The sequence below is a fragment of the Chrysemys picta genome, chromosome 25, assembly GCF_011386835.1.
Source record: "Chrysemys picta bellii isolate R12L10 chromosome 25, ASM1138683v2, whole genome shotgun sequence".
Lineage (NCBI taxonomy): Eukaryota > Metazoa > Chordata > Testudines > Emydidae > Chrysemys > Chrysemys picta.
This window is the reverse complement of record NC_088815.1, coordinates 6,403,994-6,424,132: the sequence shown is the minus strand read 5'-3', so window position 1 is coordinate 6,424,132 and position 20,139 is coordinate 6,403,994. Positions and strand designations below refer to the sequence as shown.

Genomic DNA, 20,139 nt, shown 5'->3' with positions numbered 1-20,139 from the left:
TTCATAAAAAATCCCTCCCATTCTATTCACACCCCTCCTCTCCAAATTCAAGTTTCCATCCACAGCCCCCGTTTCCTCAAGCCTATTTTCCAGCCACTACCCTATTCCACTTTAAATTTCATGACTGTTTACATCGTACGCTGACACCAACTGCTGCTGCAGCTCTAGGCAAGTTACTTTCTCTGCTTCAGCTTCCCCCATCTGCAAATCTGGAGGTAACTTACCTATGTCACATGGGTGTTGTGAGGATTTGATCACATTTGGAGAACAATTTGATGATGAACACACTATCTACGTGCAAAGTGTTTGACAAGAATCTGAGGTGTCCTGAAATTTAGTCAAATGCCACAAAAGGCAAAGGGTGTTACCCTCTACTGGATGTTCTTCTGTACCACAGGATAGCAACAGCATCAAGGACCTGCAGGAGGGCTGGTGTTGCCTAATATTGGCTTAACTATGCAATCCTGAACTGCATTATAGAAGCAAAGGTTTGCATAATGACACTATGTGACTTTCGGGTAGTGCATATTATTCTGCAGCTGCTCTGAAAGATTCTTTAACACTTGCTTTGCTGACATGCATGCGTGCGCACACCTTCCAGAGGTTTTTCTCTCTTCCACAGCCTCATTCCTTACTTAGCTTGGGCTAGATTTTAGCCCAGGGTATTCCGCTAACTAACCTAGCATAGTGACAGGTTTCAGAGTGGTAGCCGCGTTCGTCTGTATCAGCAAAAAGAACAAGGAGTCCTTGTGGCATCTTAGAGACTAACAAATTTATTTGGACATAAGCTTTCGTGGGCTACAGCCCACTTCATCAGATGCATGCAGTAGAAAATACAGTAGGGGGACAGACAGACAGACACACACAAAATGGGGGTTGCCATACAAACTCTTAACAAGACTAATCAGTTAAGGTGGGCTATTATCAGCAGGAGAAAAAAACACTTTTGTAGTGATAATCAGGATGGCCCATTTCATACGAGTTTTTTCATGAAGTTGATGGATTTCCACTTCATACAGCTAAATTCAGTGCCTTTTTTCTCCAGCTGCTAATAGCCCACCTTAATTGATTAGTCTCGTTAGAGTTGGTATGGCAACACCCATTTTTTCCATGTTCTCTGTGTATATATCTATATCTATCTTCCTACTGTATTTTCCACTGCATGCATCTGATGAAGTGGATTTTAGCCCACAAAAGCTTATGCCCAAATAAATTTGTTAGTCTCTAAAGTGCCACAAGCACTCCTCGTTCTTTTAATCTAGCATAGGCAATCTAGCAAGCCAAAGACTACCAAGGCAAGCAACAGCCCGATGGCTGACGCAATCTGTTAGTGCTTTACCTATGGGGGACGGGGAGCAGACTTCCTGCTTTATTCTTATGTAATTCAAATTATAATCACAGGCTGATTATACAGAGAATGATTAGATCAGGTTGCCACTAGGAGGCAGACACGAGTCAGCAGGATGCTTTTGTAACTCCATTGTCCACAACACTCGGTTTATCCCGGGGGGAGGGATAGCTCAGTGGTTTGAGCCTTGGCCTGCTAAACCCAGGGTTGTGAGTTCAATCCTTGAGGGGGCCATTTAGGGATCTGGGGCAAAATCAGTACTTGGTCCTGCTAGTGAAGGCAGGGGGCTGGACTCTATGACCTTTCGGGGCCCCTTCCAGTTCTAGGAGATGGGTATATCTCCAAAAAAAATCTGCAACCCTCCACTAGATCATCCTTACTCAGTTGTTTCCAAGAAAAAAAAAAAAAGTAGCCTATGACCTTGAGTTCTCCTTTGTTAGCCATATAGGGCAAATTTGGTACGATGCCACAAAAACATTACCACGCTGCCACCTAATGTCACAGCAGCAGCACCATGCAAGGTAATGACATGCCAACCTGAACGGGAGCACACCCTGCTGTGAGGGAGATAACCCTGCAAAACGTAGAATAGGCAGCAAACCCCTGCAGGGCTGTATGTATATCAAGACAGATGCTTGGAAAATATGAACAATCAGCTTCTCTTCCTAATTTTTCTCACGCTCTCAGAGCAGCACATTTTCTAAAGTATTCAAGCCATGATACCGCAGGAAACGTTGCTTCAAATAACGTAAATCGGTAATTGCTGCTACCCCAGCCTGAACACAACGTTCCTGGATATCAGATGAGTTACCATCGTGAGCACTCAGTGTGTCGAGAAATCCTGACTCCCAAAACCGTGGCGCTTCGGTGTCTCCCCTCTCTGCCTTGAGATTACCTGCTCTCCAAATTTTACTGGGATCGCTCTATGTCAAAGAACCTGTCCCCACCCCACTTCCAAGCTCAGTTATGGGCTGTTGGCTGAAAAGGAAAGGAAGGTCATTTAGTATCTTGTACAAACCTCCTGTTTTCTCTAGCCTTACCTTACAAAATAAGAACTGTTAGCTAAGCAAGCTCTTTATCGCGGCTTAACCCCAGAAAGGTGCGAAGCATAAGGAGACTGCATGCCAAGTGTAACCCACATAGCGGACGTGCCAGTTGCGTTGGACTGCGGGATCATGGGCGCGGTCTGTGCCAGCGCCAAACGGGGCAGAGGTGGGTGATGGACTGTAAAGGAGGGACGGGAAGTTTTGTGCTGAAGAGAAGCTAGCTTAATAGACAAAGAAGCATTAGCAGATTGGACAGAAGCAGCGGACGAGGATGGTAAAAAAGCATCGTTAGCTGGGATGGACGGCAAGTTCTGCAGAAGCGCAGGCTCAGAGTTAGAAGCGAGTAATGGAGGAGGAGGAGGTAATGAAACGTTAGGAGGGGGTGGAGGAGGGGTATGAAACACAGTCTGCACTGGCACTCTGTTTAGGTGCTGGGCAGCTCTGTTCTCACTCGACGTTACTAAGCTAGAGGAGGGGGACTGGAAGGATGAGGTGCTGGCCACAGCCTGCAGAGGGTTTAAGCTTAGCATTGTGCTGCTAGAAACAGCACTGCTGCTGAAACTGGCTCCAAACTGATGAGAAGAGGAGGCAGAAGGCACCGCATGGTTAAAAATACCTGCAAACAGGAGAAAAAAAAAAACTCAGCTTCAGCAGATGGGCTTTGTACAGTCACAAGTGACGAGAGAAACAAAACAAGCCAAAAAAAGCAAAAATTATAGCAGTTACAGCCCCATACAAAATATGCAGCATGAGATAGCAGCAAGCAATGAGAGATAATGGGTGCAGGCCAGGAGGTACAAGAGAGTCACTTACCTTCCGACTGCCAGCCTGCGTATGCCGTGGGGAACAATGGCCAGACCCAAGAGAAAGCAGAACTTTTGATTCTACGCCACACGGGTAACCTTTTGATGAGATTACCCAGTCACTAGAGTTCTTTATCTGAAGACTCAAATGACCGCTGTTTCCTCCTGCTTACCCACTTACAAGGCTGCAAGGGCAGAGAGTGTATGTCCAGCAAATCTAAAACGCTACGAGGTGAGAGTTAGGATTTCCCGACATGGTGCATGAATGATTATGGGCAGAAACTGTCTGAACCTGCCAATACTACGGGGTTAAAGGAAGATTCTTTCCTATCTGCTTCCACTAGTTTGTCTCACGAGAACAGCAGCACAGAATGCTAGAGGTGCACATGGCATTTGCCATTCCTGGCACAGAAACGTTCTCTTATCAGTGTCAGTTCAAGAGCCAGCCGAATCCTACACAAATCCCATCAGCATCTCATCTGAAAAGGATACGGATATTCAGCACGAACAAGGAAGAGGGTGGGGATGGGGGAGGGGGAGAAATCTTATGTCCTAATCTCAACCTTCACTGAAGCTGACAAGTCAGATATCCTTAACTGTTCAGAGAGGGCAGCATGGCACGTTAAACCTTTAGACCTGCAGGGAGACCTAAGCTAGTTCCAGTATAGTGACAACTGCCACGACCACATGTTATGAAATCAGAACATCGAGGTGCATTCCCATTTCCTTTAATGTTTAGTTCTATGTTCATCTAGCAGAAAGAAAGCTGATTATTCCATCAGTCATGAGAGATGCAGGATAGAGTCAATCCAAGGCAGAGCTGCTCCACCTCCTGCAGAAGTGAAAGGGTTTGGTACCTGGAGAGAAACATGGCCACGTTTTCCTCTAGCCCTGCCCTTATACCAGAGAAACAAAGTTCTGCCTACCTCCAACTGTTCCACCTGTAACCCCAGAAGAGAAGTTCCCCATAGCATGAGAGTTAGTCAGTCTGGTTGCAGCTGATGACACGTGGACCAGACTGGCAGCAGCTGGCATGGAATTAAATAAGGACTGCAATACTGAGGCGTTTGTGACCGAGTTGAGGTTTGCCTGCAAAGCCATGGGGCCCAGGGGGAACTGCGATCCAGTGGTCAATGTGTTTAAGAAAGGATGATGCGTCTGAACAGAAGGTGCTGGGTTGCCTGCAGATGAGACACCAGTGGAAAGGCTTTTGCCATTGAGAAGGCCACCAGAAGATACAGCAGCAGCAGAAATGAAAAGGTTGTGGCCGTTTTTAAACTCCACATCTCGGTCCCGTCCTTTGCCGACCTTGCCATTGTGCTGCAAGGAACTTTTTTCAGAAGCCGCCCCTGGACGAATGGTTAATTCACTGATCTCTTTACTTTTGACCCCTGACCGGTTTAAGTCTTCTCCTTTCATGCTGCCTAGGCCTTCAAGCTGCCTCTTGTTCAAAAAGGGGTTTGTCTCCAAAATCCCCACATCTTTGCTCCTCTGTGACTGAAAACCCAAAGAGGAGTTGAGGGTCGTCACATCTGAAGTCTTATGAGGAAGAGAAGCACCATCAATAAAGCTGTGTAAACCGATGTCTGTGGTCAGTCCACCGTTATACATGGATCCATTAGTGGAGTTTGTATTGGGGCTGAGTCCGTCCGTCCCAGAGGAGGACATGGTGATGTTTTTCCGTGTGTGTGCTGCAATTTTGGCATCGATGGCCATGCCATCCTCAGAGGACGGCCTAAAGGCAAACAGGGAATTCTGGCTCAGAGATGAAACAGCCTGCAATGGGCTATCGGTAGTTTTGGTCAGGTTGATGTCAGAAATTGGTGAAAAGGTAGACTTCCATTTACTGCTATTCATGTTCTCACTGGTTTGTGCTTGTCTCCTCCCAGCTAAACTGCCACCTAGTTTGGAAGAAGGGTTGCATGCATCAATAAATAATTCATTTAATCTTCAGTAAGCAAAATCTGTCCAACAACTAACTCATTTCAATAGCTGATTCTGCTTTCTGAACACATAGGGAGAAAGTTCACAGCAGCGATTAATCCCTCTATGACCCTAGGTAAATGCATCTCGAAGGACTGATTAGACTATTGGAAGAGCAGATTAACATCAGCCTTCAAATCAGACACAAGCCTAGCCAAAAATTGGTCAGGCATCCTTGTCTAGGAAAAAAGTAAATCCCTCTAAAATGCTTTATTCCACCCATAGCTTTATCCCCGGTGCCAACAGTCAGGACTACAACCTGTGCCCATAAATTTAAAAGGGCTTTTGACGCAACCAACTATAAAGAGATGGCCCCAAAGTTTGTATTGTGATGAAGGCAATCCCCTGAAGGAACTGTATTAGCATAGACCTCTGCTTTGAAAGGCATGTCTGCTATATGCCACAAGCCTGCTTATCAATTGATGGTCTAAAAACCACAGGGCAGCAGGCAGCACAATGCATTGAAATGGACGGTTAACATTCCCCAAACTTACCATTTTCAATAGTCTTCTGTGGAGATTTGCTTTCCAATGATATCGTTGCAATTTTCCTCTCAATTCTAGTAAGAAAAGAAAATTACTTACACAGTGCTTCTTGAAGTCTTGCTGTTACTGAGTTACCCCTATGACTTACCTCTTGATTTTTAGGTTTCTGTGTCTACCCAACTAATTTAAAAATGTACGATGCAAACTTACTAGTTCATTGTCTCTCAACCTTTCCAGACTATTGTACCCATTTCAGGAGTCTGATTTGTCTCACAAACCCCCAAGTTACACCTCACTTAAAAACTACTTGCTTACATAATCAGATATAAAAATATAAAAGTGTCATAAGAACGGCCATATTTGGTCAGACCAAAGGTCCATCTAGCCCAGTATCCTGTCTTCCAACAGTGGCCAATACTAGGTGCCCCAGAGGGAATGAACAGAACAGGTAATCCTCAAGTGATCCATCCCCTGTTACCCATTCCCAGCTTCCGGCAAACAGAGGTTAGGGACACCATCCCTGCCCATCCTGGCTAATAGCCGTTGATGGACCTATCCTCCATGAACTTATCTAGTTCTTTTTTGAACCCTGTTATAGTCTTGGCCTTCACAACATCCTCTGGCAAAGAGTTCCACACGTTGACTGTGTGCTGTATGAAAAAATACCTCCTTTTGTTTGTTTTAAACCTGCTGCCTATTAATTTCATTTGGTGACCCCTAGTTCTTGTGTTATGAGAAGGAGTAAATAACACTTCCTTATCTACTTTCTCCACACCAATCATGATTTTATAGACCTCTATCATATCCTCCCTTAGTCGTCTCTTTTCCAGATGAAAAGTCCCAGTCTTATTAATCTCTCCTCATACAGCAGCCATTCCATATCCCTAATCATTTTTATTGCCCTTTTCTGAATCTTTTCCATTTCCAATAGATTTTTTTTGAGATGGGGCAACCACATCTGCAGACAGCATTCAAGATGTGGGCGTACCATGGATTTATGAAGAGGCAATATGATATTTTCTGTCTTATTATCTATCCCTTTCTTAAGGATTCCCAACATTCTGTCACAGCACACTATTACTGAAAAACTGCTGACTCTCTCATTTTACCCTATAATTATAAAATAAATCAATTGGAACATAAATGTTGTACTTCCATTTCAGTGTATAGTATATAGAGCAGTATAAACAAGTCATTGTCTGTATGAAATTTTAGCTTGTACGGACTTTGCTAGTGCTTTTTACGTAGCCTGTTGTAAGACTAGGCAAATATCTAGATGACTTGATGTACCCTCTGGAAGACCTGTGTGTACACCCAGGGGTATGTGTACCCCTGGCTGAGAACCACCGTACTAGTGGAATTTATCATTACCAAGAAATAAGCTACCAGACTCTGAACAGAGGTTGTAATGGAATTTTACCTACATATCAAGAATACTTATTCATGGAACATTTCATTGCTTTTTTCCTTCCTCAGGCAGCCAGATTTACAGCACCTTTACTCTTAAAATGCTTCACATACACGGAGCAATTACTGCACCCACAAATGGGGAAGAACGTGACAGTGCTTAACAACATAGAGCAATGTTACACAACAGTTTGGAATAGGAAGTGAAGAACTCTATCTCAAGTTGAAATGGAAGTGGGAATTTTCTTAGCCAAAAATTACCTAAAAGGTGGGACTTGGTCAGGATGCTGAAGTTAGCACTCCTGCAAAGTTTATGCTCATTCTCCCAAACAAAGCCACCCACTGCAAGCATTAAAAACCCAGCTAGGAGTAGGTTCCCTATGCTCATTCTGCTTTCCAACACCTTCACTGTTTATCAAGAGATGTTAGCTACTAAAGTACACAATATATATAATGCTGAAAACAAACTCTGGCTGACAAGCAGCATGGGTTCATGAGATAGTTCTCCAAGTACAAAGATCTAACAGACCAGGCCTTGCATCCATGACTCTAGCCTAGAGAGCTGCATCTTCAGATCAGATAAAGCTGCTGACCTGACATCGATACAGTTATATTCACCTGGTGCTATTGTGCTCATCTTCCGATCCCTGTTCTTCATCCGAAGTCAGTGGCGAGTAATGAACACCGTTGGTCTGAATCAGGGGCTTCTCTTTCTTCAGCACTGGAGGCTGGTCATTGTCCTGGTAGGGAACAGGAGAGTTCTTCAGGGAGTTTTCAGGGGAGGAAATGGCTGTTATTTCTAAAGGCTGATTAATGTTATTGACCTGGGGTGGGAAGAAAAAAAATGTTAAAGATGAAAATATTCTTTTAGTAAAGAACTTCATAAGACAATATTCACTCACGCTCAGCTTTAAGACTAGCTTAGTGTTTAACACCAAGGGTCATGCTATGCTTCAATGTCACAACCCTAAAATCCCTGCACAATGCTTGGCTGTCTTTCTGAGCTTTCATGGCTGAATACTTGACCTTGAAGATGATAAAACTAGGCAGTTAAATGCATGAAAATAGGGCAAGAACATTTCACCTCAAATATCAATTTCTGATGACATGATGAATACAACCTACAGGTCCTCATTAGGAACATCCGCCATGTGTTTTATGATAACACTTACTGAATAGCATTTGCTTAAAGTCAATGGGACGTAAGCACTCAAGTCAGTTAATTTATTTTACACGGGGTAAAATTTAGATTTCACTATAAGCAAATGTGTTTCACGATCACTTGGAGAATCAGAATCATTTTGTTAAAGATTCTGTTTAATACTTAATATAATTTTTTGAGGGGAAGTTAAGAGGACTTAAAAGATTCTGTAACTACAACTAAATGGATCATTGTAACTTTCAACAACCTGTTGGCTCTTAGAGTAACATGTTCACATGGGTTTTTTATGCTACAGTCCAGAACACCAAACCTGTAACAATGTACAGTACTGACATGCCAAACATACCTACATTTAACCGCAACTCCCATCATTCTTTTCCTTACCATTGAGTTTATATTAAGTGGTGAGCCTGAAGGCTGAGTGAAGAGTCCAGCCACAGTTGGTAAGGATTTGCGTTTAGGGGACACCCCGGAGTTCATGTTTAGATTCCCTGTGGAGGATCTCTTCCTTCGCCCTCGTTTCTTCCCATCCTGCATGTATGCTTGGCCACAGTCCATCCGAATGCTTGCTGTCAGGGGACTGTGCTTGTTAGACGGAGACTGTTTTATACTTCCTGTACCAGGAGAGATTGTGAAGATGATTCTTCTCTTGGCCTCATTCTCAGGATCGGAAAAGGCGGCATCAGGCTGAAGTTCCCCCTTTGTTCCTTCGGCAAACATCTTCTGAGCATCCACGTACTGCAGTACCCCTACCATGCTCTGGGAGGCACCATTTAACTTGGGGCTTGCTGAGTGCTGGTGAGCCGGGGAGTTCTGCCCAGAGTTCCGTGACTGCATCATTAGCAAAGAAGGGTATTGTGGAGTGGAGCTCCGAGACCCTACCGAGTTAAACAAACTCCCAGAGTCGTCCGCAGCTGCCTGATCAACACTATGGTTAAGGTGGGCGGGGCTGTTTGAAAGAGTTCCATTAACTGCCATGGAGCCAGAAGAATATGAAAAACCTGTGGAAAGGGAAAGTGTCACTAAACAGAAGCAATGACGTATCCCTTCCAGTGCTAGTGAGACTAAATCTCTGGGATATGTCCGAGTGTTCAACTATCCTATCTGTATTAGATTAACTGGCAATTCTGGCCAAGCAATAACTCCCAGTCATCTGCATCATACGATGTATTGACCTCTGCAAGGCTGCCCATCACACAGTGAAGCCAAGAACATAGCTGTATGTGTTGGTGAATTAAGTCAGATTTGTCAGTTCCCTCTGCTCCCTTCTACTGACTCACAAAAGTTCATACACAACATGCAAGTGTCCTGCTTTTAACCCAATTTTTGTCACAACTCAAGTGCCTTCTCCGGATAAGATGCTCACCTTGGATTAGAACCCAAGAACCTCTCTGCTCCCAGCCCTTTCCTCTAGCTAGTCAACCACACAGCAAGAATCAGCCAGTTTCTTTCCAAAGAGACTGTCATCAGCACACCTTGCCCCTCCCCATAGCTCAAACCAAAAGGAAGCAGGGAGAAAACTGTGGTGGATATTCAGGAAGTCAGGGGACTGAAGGAACCTATGTGGAAGTTGAGGGAAAGGGGAGTAATGAAGTTCATTAAGTATCTGCAGCAATGCATCATGCATGGAATTTAGATAGGGCCTTCTTTCCTTGGATAGTTGGGACTAAGGGGAGCTGGGAACCCTATGTTACTCTGCAGCATTGACTAGAATTGGCTTCAGAGGGAGCTGCCTTCAGCCCTTGTCTGCTGAAAGGATGTTAATCAGAACAGAGGCCCTGAGGGTGGGGAGCACAGAAGAAGAAGGACAGTGCCAGTCTGATGAGGATACAGCTGTGGAAGAGCACTTCCTGCAGGCTATGCTGAAGTGGCACTCACTGGTCCTAAGAAGTCTGAATAAAGGGTCTCTGAGTGGTTTTGGGGAAACTGCTCCTGCCCCTTGAATGGAGTGTAGTGGGTTCGCTAAGCTCCCTATTGTTGAGAGTGGCAGACACAAAGTCAACAGCTGTCTTTCCAGACTCCCGAGAAAGGCCTGACTCATTTCTCTGTGCCAGGGTTCCCTTTGGGAATGTGCTCAGATTACTGGGGAACAACCGGATCCACCACAGTGGTACAGATGGAGGTAGGATTTCCCCAAGGGTGGGGAGACCATCTGTTCCATCCTTTATTTGTGCTAATGAGAGAAAGAGCTAGAGGCAATGGTCTGCCAGCATTCCACATAGCAACTGCAGCGAGGAGAATCAGGAGGAGAAGAGGGGTCACAAATGGGCATGCAGTTGGATATGAGTAAATTGAATCTATACAGATGCTGGAAGAAAGCTTAAGGGGGACTTCTCGCACTGGGTGTTCAGGACTGACCAAAAGGAACACACTGCCCATCTTGGTTTGTGATTCTTTTTTCTGAACTGCCACACCCATATGTTTCCACCAATGAATTACCCTTCCCTTCATTGTGTTTTTCAGCCCTACTATACCCTCAATCCAGGTCCTCCTCCTTAACCCAGGAAGATTCAACCTCGATATGAAACTGTACCATACATCCAGCTCTCTGCAGCACCAGGGGCTCTCAATCCCAAGCGCCCAAAAGCTCAAACACACATAATGAAGAGTTATTGCTAAGAGACATGGAGGTTCCGTAGAGGAGAGTTCATTACCTGAGGTAGCCAAAGCCAGTGGCTTATTTCCAGCAGCATTGCTTATGCCATTATGAGAACTAGCACCATACTGTTTTTCAAGTGTTGACGACGAGTCTCGATTCTGATGAACTGGACTAGGTGTGCTTCTCTGGAGGAGGTGAAAAAACAAAGGCACTTCAGTCCAGGAAGTTTGTTCAAGTGCTGTTCATTTAACAGAATTCATGGGCATTTGTAGGTTTGTGACTTTAAATCCCTCTGGATTCCCTAAACCTTCTAGACTTTGTATAGTTTCAGAAAATTACAGTTTAACTCCAGGCTGCCCAAACATCATCAAACCAAGAGCTGCATCGGCATCTTGCTGCATCTGGTTTCATGTAGCCTGCAGAGATATCATGTCCAAACATGTAATAATCTTTCCACCATAATGCATCGCTGCATACTGAGACATGACCTCTCTGCAGACCACACCTTTGGTATTAGCAGTGAGAGCCAGGCCCTGGACTGCACTGTAGGATCCCAGGGGCTTCATCTGATCATCTCCTGAAACGTCATTGTCCATGCACAAGGAATATTCCACTGCCCACCAAAAAAAAAAAAAAATCTGGCACCTGGAATAAAAATGACAGTCTCTGACCTCATGTAACTAGGAATGTATTGCTGCACAAATTAAGAGTCCTCCAGTAATTCCAGAGCCTCAGTAGCCTTCCGGCTACTGTGCTGTAGTTTGTTTCTAGAATTGCTGGTTTCACATACAATGCCGTATTTTTCAAAAGCACAAGAAAGTGCTTGTTTTGACAGGGTTCCCAGGGACCTGAGAAACTCAGGTGTTAGACAAGCCCATGACCTGTGCTCACAAGCCAAAGAGAAGAAAGGGACTGAAGCGATTCCTCTCCTTTGAGGAACAAAGGGTGAACTCAAAAATGTGTAGAATGGTTTACCCTTTGGTCCCATCAATGCCTGCAGCTATAACCAAGCCACAGATCCCTGTTTGGATTAGGGGACAAACCTAGTGCAGCTACATCATCGTTAATGGTGATTGGTTAGACACGACCTAAGGGCATTCCACCACTGGGTTAGAGGTTTGGACTATTCAAGGGGTTAGCCCAGTTATGGGACACAGTTAGATCCCATCTACACTACAACTTTTAATATTATTTATATTGTGTTAGCATCTACAAGCCAGTGTCATGGACCAGGATCCCAATGTGGTGGTGGCTGTACAAACACATCCAAGTGCCTTTGACTCAGGACAACTGCGTCGTAAGGAGGTCCCTCAATCCATAGTTTTAGTGTAGATGGGAAAAGAAACAAAGGCTGTATCGTACCCTCAGTTCACACACACAGCTCCCCTGAAATCAGTGAGAACTGCACACAGACAGACCGCATGGTGTCATCCTGAGTATTTCTGTTCTCAAAATGCCTCCATGATGAATAAGCCATCAGGAACACTAAAGAGAGCGCCAGATTCCCACCTGATGCAAGTCAGCACAGGCCCGCTGAGTTCCATGGAACTATCCCACACTACACCAGCTGAGTAGCCCAGTATATGTACATACACATATGCACACATTGTAGGTGCTCAGACTTCAGAATCAAGCTCTCCCTTTGCCAGACCAGTTATTAGCAAGGGGTATTTCCCAAAGGCAGCCCTAACTCCCAAGGGCAGCAGTGTAATTCTGTACCGATGCCACCTTCCTCCATTTTAAGAGATGTGTCTGCCTGGAACCAAAACAACGGGGCTCTCCAACACAGCTGCAAGGCCTTTTGCTAGGAGAAGGGACACGGGGAGTCAGACTACAATACCCTCCAACTGCAGCTGGCTCTGGCATCTGTGTAATAATCCCTTCTTTAGTTCATCAAAGAAAGAACTCCCTGTGACAGAGTGCTAGGAGCTGACCCAGCACTCTAGCCGCTAAGGTACTAGCTCCCCTCACCCCCACCCCGAGTGGATTTAATTGGGGGGGATGGGTGCTAATAAGAGCAATCAACCGGGAACAGTTAAAGGACATGAAGGAAGTACAAGAGGGAGGCTGGCAGGGGCCATGGGATACATGATCTCAGGCTGGAGAGATCTTTCCCTCTCCCGTGCCAGAAAGCGGGCTACGGGGGGTGGGAAGTTTATGTCCAATTGTATGTTGCTGCACAAGGCTGCACTGGTAAACTGCTGGAGGGGACTCAAAGACCACACTGGTGGTCACAAACTGGGAAGCATCCAGCCAGTTTGAGATGGTTCAATGGGCTGAGAAGGGAACCATTAACCCTCCTCTTCCCTCCACTACCATTCAGGTGGATTCCAAATCCATGCTTCCCACAGAAAGGCAGTGAATGCTCCTTAGTAATCTACTGGAATCCCCTTTGGCAGAAACACTGGAGGGAACTGGATGCCTTACATCCCTGGTCTCTCAAGCACTGATCCTCCCTCCCCCACTGTCCTTTTCATGCTCTTTCCCCTGGGAACACGCACCAGCATAGGTCTGCTGAGATTACAAGAAAAAAGAGTCCCAAAACATTTCCAGTTGTGAAAGCTGAAAAGATACTGCAACAGCTCATGCTTGGCGTGTGACAATTTCAAAACACTGCGCAAACTCAACCTCAGCACCCACATGAGGTAGCCCCATTATACCAATGAGCAAACCAAGACAGACACTCATTTGCCCGGTGTCACATAGGAAGTCAATGGCTGAGCTGAAATTAGCACTTGGGATTCCTCACTCATAGGCCCACATCCTACCCCTCAGGCTACGCCTGCCTCTCCAGCATGCTATAGATTCAGGACGTAAGTTGTTTGGGGGCAGGGACTTCATCTCTCTCCCTGTCCAGGACACATGCTGGTCTAACATACTCTAGGAAAATAACTGTCCAAGATCCAGGCAGACAGCATCAGCAGTCACTCCAAAAGCATCAAGGGTATGCTAGCTCAACGTCCTGGCCAGGATTCTGGTGCATGGTATACGATTATTTCCCCAGTTTGGTTTTTGGTTAGGGATGGAAAGTGTTGACAATCCCTTACTCACCACCTTCTCAACACGGCTAGGTAGGACTACGCTGGCCAGAGGGATACTAACAGGGAGTTTATTGGGCTGCACCGTGCTGAGAGGAATACTGATAGGTAGGCTGGTGATAGTTTCTCCATTACTCGCAGAAGTCCTCTCTCGCAAAACCTGCAAACACAAAGGCAGCCTGTTTCAAAGGGGGCTTGTTACTCACTAGTGAGTTTCCCCAACAATGACCAAACCCTGCTACTTCTCAGCATATGTTGACATTTTTATATAAATATAAGCTGTATGCATTTTTCCCCAGGCACTTTGCTGTCGTATAGAACGTGCTGCCTGATGGGAACAAATCTAAGAAAAGGGTGTTTGGATGTATTGCAAAGACAGCACATCAATTCAGCCAACAACCCACTGCAACCATAGACTAACGGCTGTGTCCAAAGGAATCTGAACCAGATCACCTTGGACAGGAAGGATGGAGGCTCCAATGTGGGCCTCAAGGGGGAGAGGAAGGGACGGAGTTTTCAAAAGCTTGTTTCCCCACATCCTTGCCCGTGCTTGGGGATCCACCGCCTCTTATTTCTTAACATTTACATCAATGAGAAGTGTAAACATTGATTTGCTGCTGGCGAAAGGTGCTTGTCCGACAAATCTGTAGACAGAAGCCCTCTTCCACAGAACAGACACAGAGCAGGCAGCAGCAGCGCAACCCTCCTATCACTGCCACCCGCTAGTGTGCCTCCACTCTGCTCCAGAATGGGAGCCTCTACATGGGAGATGATTGTTCACACTCCATGGTACATTCTCTCCTCAGCCTCTCTGCTGAGGCCAACACCTAGATGATGTGAGGTGGGATTGGTTAAGTGAACTAGAGGAAAACACTTACTCATTTTACAGAGTTCAGTGAAAGGCATCTGATAGCAATAAAACTTTTGGTCACTACCAGCCTAGTTCATAACCAGACTCTCTCCACCATCCAGTTCCTTCTTTTGACGTCTTGGACATCTTCCATATCATGTTATGCCCAATGCTGAGTTGGCTTTTTCTATGGCTACCAGAAAGGATGGAGTCCACACCTTCTAGCCTAGAGCTTTTATTTCTTTGCTCCGTCAGAAGCATTTCCATTGACAGCTCTGTGCAGAGAAGCCAACGCGTTCCTTACCTTCTCGCCTGCAATCGGTAAGGCCGCTGGGGAAGAGGGCCGAGTTTCCTGAGGACTCAGCTTTATGCCATTTGAAATGCCAGGGCTTGGATATGTAAGGCCGTTCTCTTTTACATGGTCAGCTCTGGAACAAAGATGTACAGTCAGTTTTTTCCTTCTCGTGCCCTTTGTCCAAAATGAATTCCTATTACAAACTCAAGGCATTATTGCCTTGCTTACCTGATAAACTGGCATTGCTGGATATACTACTTTACAGTTAAATGACTATGCCACAAAGCTTTACCACGCTAAAATCTAGGCCGAGATCCTGTTTTCTTCTACTGTCTAGGTATATTGCCAGCAACACGACAAGCATTACCACACCGCATTTCCCAACACAGGAACTGACCACTCTCACCTCTGGTGTATCTCATTAGTTGTTGCTTTTCCATTGACTGCATGGTCCTGATTCAAGTGTCTCCTTAGGGCTATCTTAGCTGGGGAAAACCTGGTGTAATCAGGTAAGGACAAGCTTGCTGTCTTGTCCACCTTCTGTCTGTTGCTGTGGTTTGGGGTGCAAGGAATTATTTCTTGGTCCAGGTGAGAGGTCATGTATTGAGGGGTGTTCTGCTTGGAAGAGGGCCTGCTAAGAGCATTATGGATTTCATAGGGAGTAGCATGGCCATTCATGGACAGTTCAGGGCTCATGCCATTGATGTGGGGCATAGGAAATTTAGAGCACTCAAGCTCAAGTTGGAATCTGCCGTGATCAGCCTCGGGCTCACGGCTTAAACGGTTTTTATTGCGTAGTTGAACCGACAGAGACTCATCAGGAGGCATATACGATTTCAGCTGCATGAGCTCCTGCTGCCTTTGACTTTTCTCAAGCTCCACAATGCTGATCTTTAAATGAAGAGGAGGACAAAGATTAAAGACTGTACCTAAAAATTATACCACATTTTGGAGTTTTCCCTTCCAGATGCTTCTCAGAAAAAGTGTCCCCTTTTTTGGTGATAACTCAAAGCAAACCATCTATGATTTAAAGAACAAATTTCAATACATCGCTCTGAATTTGTGAAATAAAGGTACAGGTAGAAAAAAGAAGGTTCAAACAGACTACTAGGGAACATCTGCTAGAGCATGGCAGGCAATTTCCAATAAAGAGTCTGTAAAAAGTCAGATTTAAATAAAAATACAGCCTAATTTAACACTATTGGATGGTGGGGGAAGGGGAAAAATGACACCCCATCCTAAGAGTGTTCAACCATGTGCCCGATAACACATTTGGACTGGGTTACCACTTCTTATGAGAAGCCAAGAGAACCAACCCCATTGCGAAAAGAAAGGTCCTCTTGGCAAGATGTTTCTATGGGAAGTGATGTCTGACATGAGACACGCACACAGGAGATACAATATAGGAGCAACAGAATGAAATAGAACAAAACCAGTAGGACCTTCCTTTTCACTAGACAAAGCATTTTAAGGACACAGGGAACAGCTGATAAACCAACGCTCGGGTTCAGAAGCCCAGAGCAATACCGGAGGCCAAGCAAACTTCCATGATTTGCCCTTTATATAGCTGAAAGATTATCTGCAGCTTTGTTCTTCCTAGTTTTATCAACCCACCTTCTAATCATTTTGTCATACTACTACCATGGCAGCATGTTTATGTTCCAATGTCATGTAATGCAAAAAAACCAAGATGTGCCCTAGCGGGAATACTGGCTGAATACTACTTCGAGCTGGTGGCACTAAATTTGCTCCTGGTTCTACCTGCAATTCCAAACAGTGCTTTTGTTTCTCAGAAATCTGATTCTTCAGTGCCTGCTTTTCCTTCAGTAAGCTCTCCAACGACAGCGTTGACCAATCCAACTTCAGTTCTTCGCATCGTGCTTTAAGCTGCAAGTGCATTAAAGGCTTGGTCAGTGGCATGTTTCACAAATCCGAACTATCAACAGAGCAGGGCAGAATTCCATCCTCCTTTCCACTGAAATTTGAAGGGAAACTTCGATCATACTGAAAACTAGCTCTCAATTCAAGGCAAACATTGCAGCTTTACAGAAAAATTGGTTTCCAATCCCTATTTAAGTAGCTGGAGTTGGGGCTTATAAGGCTAACATTACTCAACATCCCTAAATACTTCTGTGTACAGTTTCTCCCACCCTAATATTAACTGTGGGAACTGCTGAAAGTGACGGCTAGATAAATGATATATGGCTACAGCCAAGCGAGCCCTGGGCAAACTTCTTGGCCACGGTGTTCTATCACCCCAACTTCAAACTGCTATCCCATATGTGCAGCGCCTGTCTGCACAGCGGTGTACTGTGGACGAGGTTGGGGCCACCCAAATCAGCTGTCACGTCAGAAAACTTCTGGATTTAAATTAAGATGTCTGTGAGAATGGACCACCCAACCCCACCCTTTGGGTCAAGATTCATTCTTTTGAAATGCATCTTGATTAAGAAGTAAGAGAAAGAAAAGAAAGCAACTGGCGACTGTTCTCAGAAGCCAAAAGGTCTAGGACTAGAGAGAAGCCACAGATAGCACAGGAACTAGACAGTGAGCACAAGAACTGGACACACGAGCTCTTCCCATCACCAGCGTAGCATTCTTTGCATAGACAACATTCTTCTAGGCTCTAGAGGAACTATGGTTTCCGTTCAGTTTTTGTTCTCATTAAGATATAAAAGGGAAAATAGCAGTTCATGACCTGCCTTCTATATATAAATGGCCATCACTTGGCTCACACATTGCTAGTCAGATGGAAGCACGGTACGTACCAGCTGCAAGCTCTGGTTCCTGAGTTCGCTGTTATCTTTCTCCAGCTGCTTTGTCTGTTCCTTCAGCTGCTGGTTGTGAGCGGAGATCTCCTTCTGAGCCTGAATCAGGTCATTATATGTCAGAGCTTTAACTCCCAACTATAGGATGAGGGGGAGAAAGGATCGGATTCAAATGGGACTCAGTATTCCAATTTCAGACAGTCTGCACACACATATAGTAATAATATTTCACATTTCTATATTGCCTGTCGTTAGGGGACTCACACCACTTTGACAGTCATTATTAAAACTTCCCAACGCTTCTGAGAGGCAGTGTATCACCATCGTCATTCCCACTTTACAGATGGGGAAGTGAGGCAGAGGCGCGAGATACCTTGTGTAGTCACAAGCAAGTCACTGGCAAAGCTGGGAACACAAACCAGGAGTTGACCCCTGGTAGGACCATATGATCACCTGTTTATGCAGTTTTCAGAGTAGCAGCCGTGTTAGTCTATATGTTCCATTCTATATGCATCCGAAGAAGTGGGCTGTAGTCCACGAAAGCTTATGCTCTAATAAATTTGTTAGTCTCTAAGGTGCCACAAGTACTCCTGTTCTTCTGTTTATGCAGTGAAACAGCATGCTTCTTTGCAGGCCTTTGAACTTTCATTTGCCCTCTCTGCATTTGTTAAGGTGGTGTGGTACCGGCCAGTCTGTCCCCGTGTACCCTCCCCCATGCTTTTTAGAGCCGCTATAGGGAAACAAGAAGCTACTGTGTCTCAGCTTCCTCATCTGTAAAATGGCAACAATGTGAGACACTGAGCACTACAGATGAAAAGTGCTGGGTAAATACTGCTGGCTTTTTATATTGTTATTGTGCGACCCAATGTTATTTGTAGTACCAAAGTAGCAAAGACTCCCCAAATGAGGTAAAGGCCTGACAGTACTAGATTAGCCCAAACAGTTTGCTGGCTAAACAGACAAGACTGACAGCAGGTGGAAGAAATATTGTCCCAGAGATCACATGATTTGCCCGAGGCCTCTCACAGTCTGACCGAACCGGGAACTGAACCCAGATCTCTTGCAGCCCAGCGGCTCGATCACAGGACCGATTCAATGAAGCTCTGAGGCCTGTGCTGAGCAGCGCAGCAAGGACTATGTTGTGCATAAGGGGGCTGTAGCCTGGTTTGGGTGAGTGCGAACGAGCTCCAGATGTGCAGTTACTGATTAATCCCACCACTGTTACTTATCAGAACAGCGGAGCGCCCTGTCAATCTTTATGCGGCAGGTGAATGAAATCACTGCCTCTGGGGTGACCAGAGATTTGTATTTGATCCCTTTGTTCAATTTCCAAGTGTGTTCTGTTCTCCCCCTTCATAAGCGGAAGTGGGTGGTGCACGGGGGTCATAAATCCACAAATAAAATGGTGAAGTGACATAACACCAACACCAAAGCCTGTGGAGCACCCAGGGGGGCAGGTGTGCACTTTTTGGAGAAAGATTAGGCAGACGTGGCAGGTCTACTCAACTAGGGGAAATGAATGTGCTTTCTGTGTGCTCCTTTGCTACTTAATGGAAAATCAGCCCTGAGGACTGTCACGAACACCCCTTCTGGGATCAAGGTATGGTGGTGGGACTGGTAAGCTATGACTTAAGCAACAGTGATGGACCGGACAGAGAAGGAAATACATCCCATTGTGCAGCCACCTGTGGGTAAGAGCCAAGATGTCAAAGCCAGAGTAACACCTCAAAAATGCTGGATTATTAATTTCCAACAAGGATATTTCTCTGCAAACCATACCTCATCGAGTTTCTGTTGAAAGAGACGTTTAATTTCCTCTTTCTGTGCCTGGCAGTGGGTGAATAACTGTTGTGCTGTCCCCAGCAATTGAGCATTCTTTTCCTGGAAAAGTTGTTTTAAAAAAAAAAAAGAGAGAAAGAAAAGCAGCAAGTTTATGTCAGACTCCCACTGGAATGTGTGTGGGAAGGTTCATCTCAACAACAGGCATTTCAGTGATATAGATGCTTACACAGACAAGAAGAATTAGAAACCCTATCATAAGAGTGAGATCTATTAGCCCATGGCATGGTCTTCCAAGCTAAACAGAGGAAGTTCCATCACCTGAAATATTAAAAACTGTACTGGACAGTTAAGAATGATCCTGCACGAGAAGAGAAACTAGACTTCTTCATAGACCTGTCCCATCTCTAACTTCTGCAGTTCTATATTTGCTAGAGTTTAACATTGTGGGTGAAACCATATTTTAAAACAAAAGTACAGCGATATTTATTTATAGGCTCTTTGTAGTATTCATCAGGATAATCTCTCGGCAACTCAAGTGCCGACCACATTTTATACATGAGAAACTGAAGCACA

The 20,139-nt window shown here is 45.1% G+C and overlaps 2 protein-coding genes across 28 annotated transcripts in view; one reads left to right on the top strand and one right to left on the bottom strand.

Moving 5' to 3' along the window:
* PLEKHJ1 (pleckstrin homology domain containing J1) overlaps nt 1-11,525 on the top strand; it is a 34,771-nt gene extending 23,246 nt beyond the window's left edge. For all 3 annotated transcript variants that reach the window (XR_010594957.1, XR_010594955.1, XM_065578670.1), the window contains one exon: nt 10,698-11,525. Coding sequence is in view for 1 of the 3 variants with exons in the window: in XM_065578670.1 (XP_065434742.1) it covers nt 10,698-10,733 (36 nt within the window). In the remaining 2 variants the exon portion in view is untranslated. The remainder of the gene's footprint in view (nt 1-10,697) is intronic.
* Nucleotides 1-20,139, bottom strand: part of DOT1L (DOT1 like histone lysine methyltransferase) — a 105,310-nt gene that overhangs the window by 14,271 nt on the left and 70,900 nt on the right. For 8 of the 25 annotated variants that reach the window (XM_065578638.1, XM_065578639.1, XM_065578657.1 and 5 more), the window contains 12 exons: nt 19,564-19,665; nt 17,785-17,922; nt 16,778-16,903; nt 15,423-15,907; nt 15,026-15,149; nt 13,885-14,031; nt 10,889-11,018; nt 8,619-9,235; nt 7,691-7,896; nt 5,675-5,739; nt 4,124-5,098; nt 2,389-3,010 (listed from right to left, as the gene is read on the bottom strand). In XM_065578638.1, the coding sequence (XP_065434710.1) occupies nt 2,424-3,010; nt 4,124-5,098; nt 5,675-5,739; nt 7,691-7,896; nt 8,619-9,235; nt 10,889-11,018; nt 13,885-14,031; nt 15,026-15,149; nt 15,423-15,907; nt 16,778-16,903; nt 17,785-17,922; nt 19,564-19,665 (3,702 nt within the window). In that variant the 3' untranslated portion in view covers nt 2,389-2,423. Of the gene's footprint in view, nt 1-2,388; nt 3,011-3,207; nt 3,297-4,123; nt 5,099-5,674; nt 5,740-7,690; nt 7,897-8,618; nt 9,236-10,888; nt 11,019-13,884; nt 14,032-15,025; nt 15,150-15,422; nt 15,908-16,777; nt 16,904-17,784; nt 17,923-19,563; nt 19,666-20,139 lie in introns of all 25 variants that reach the window. The other 17 variants (XM_065578661.1, XM_065578658.1, XM_065578647.1 and 14 more) reach the window with 10 other exon arrangements.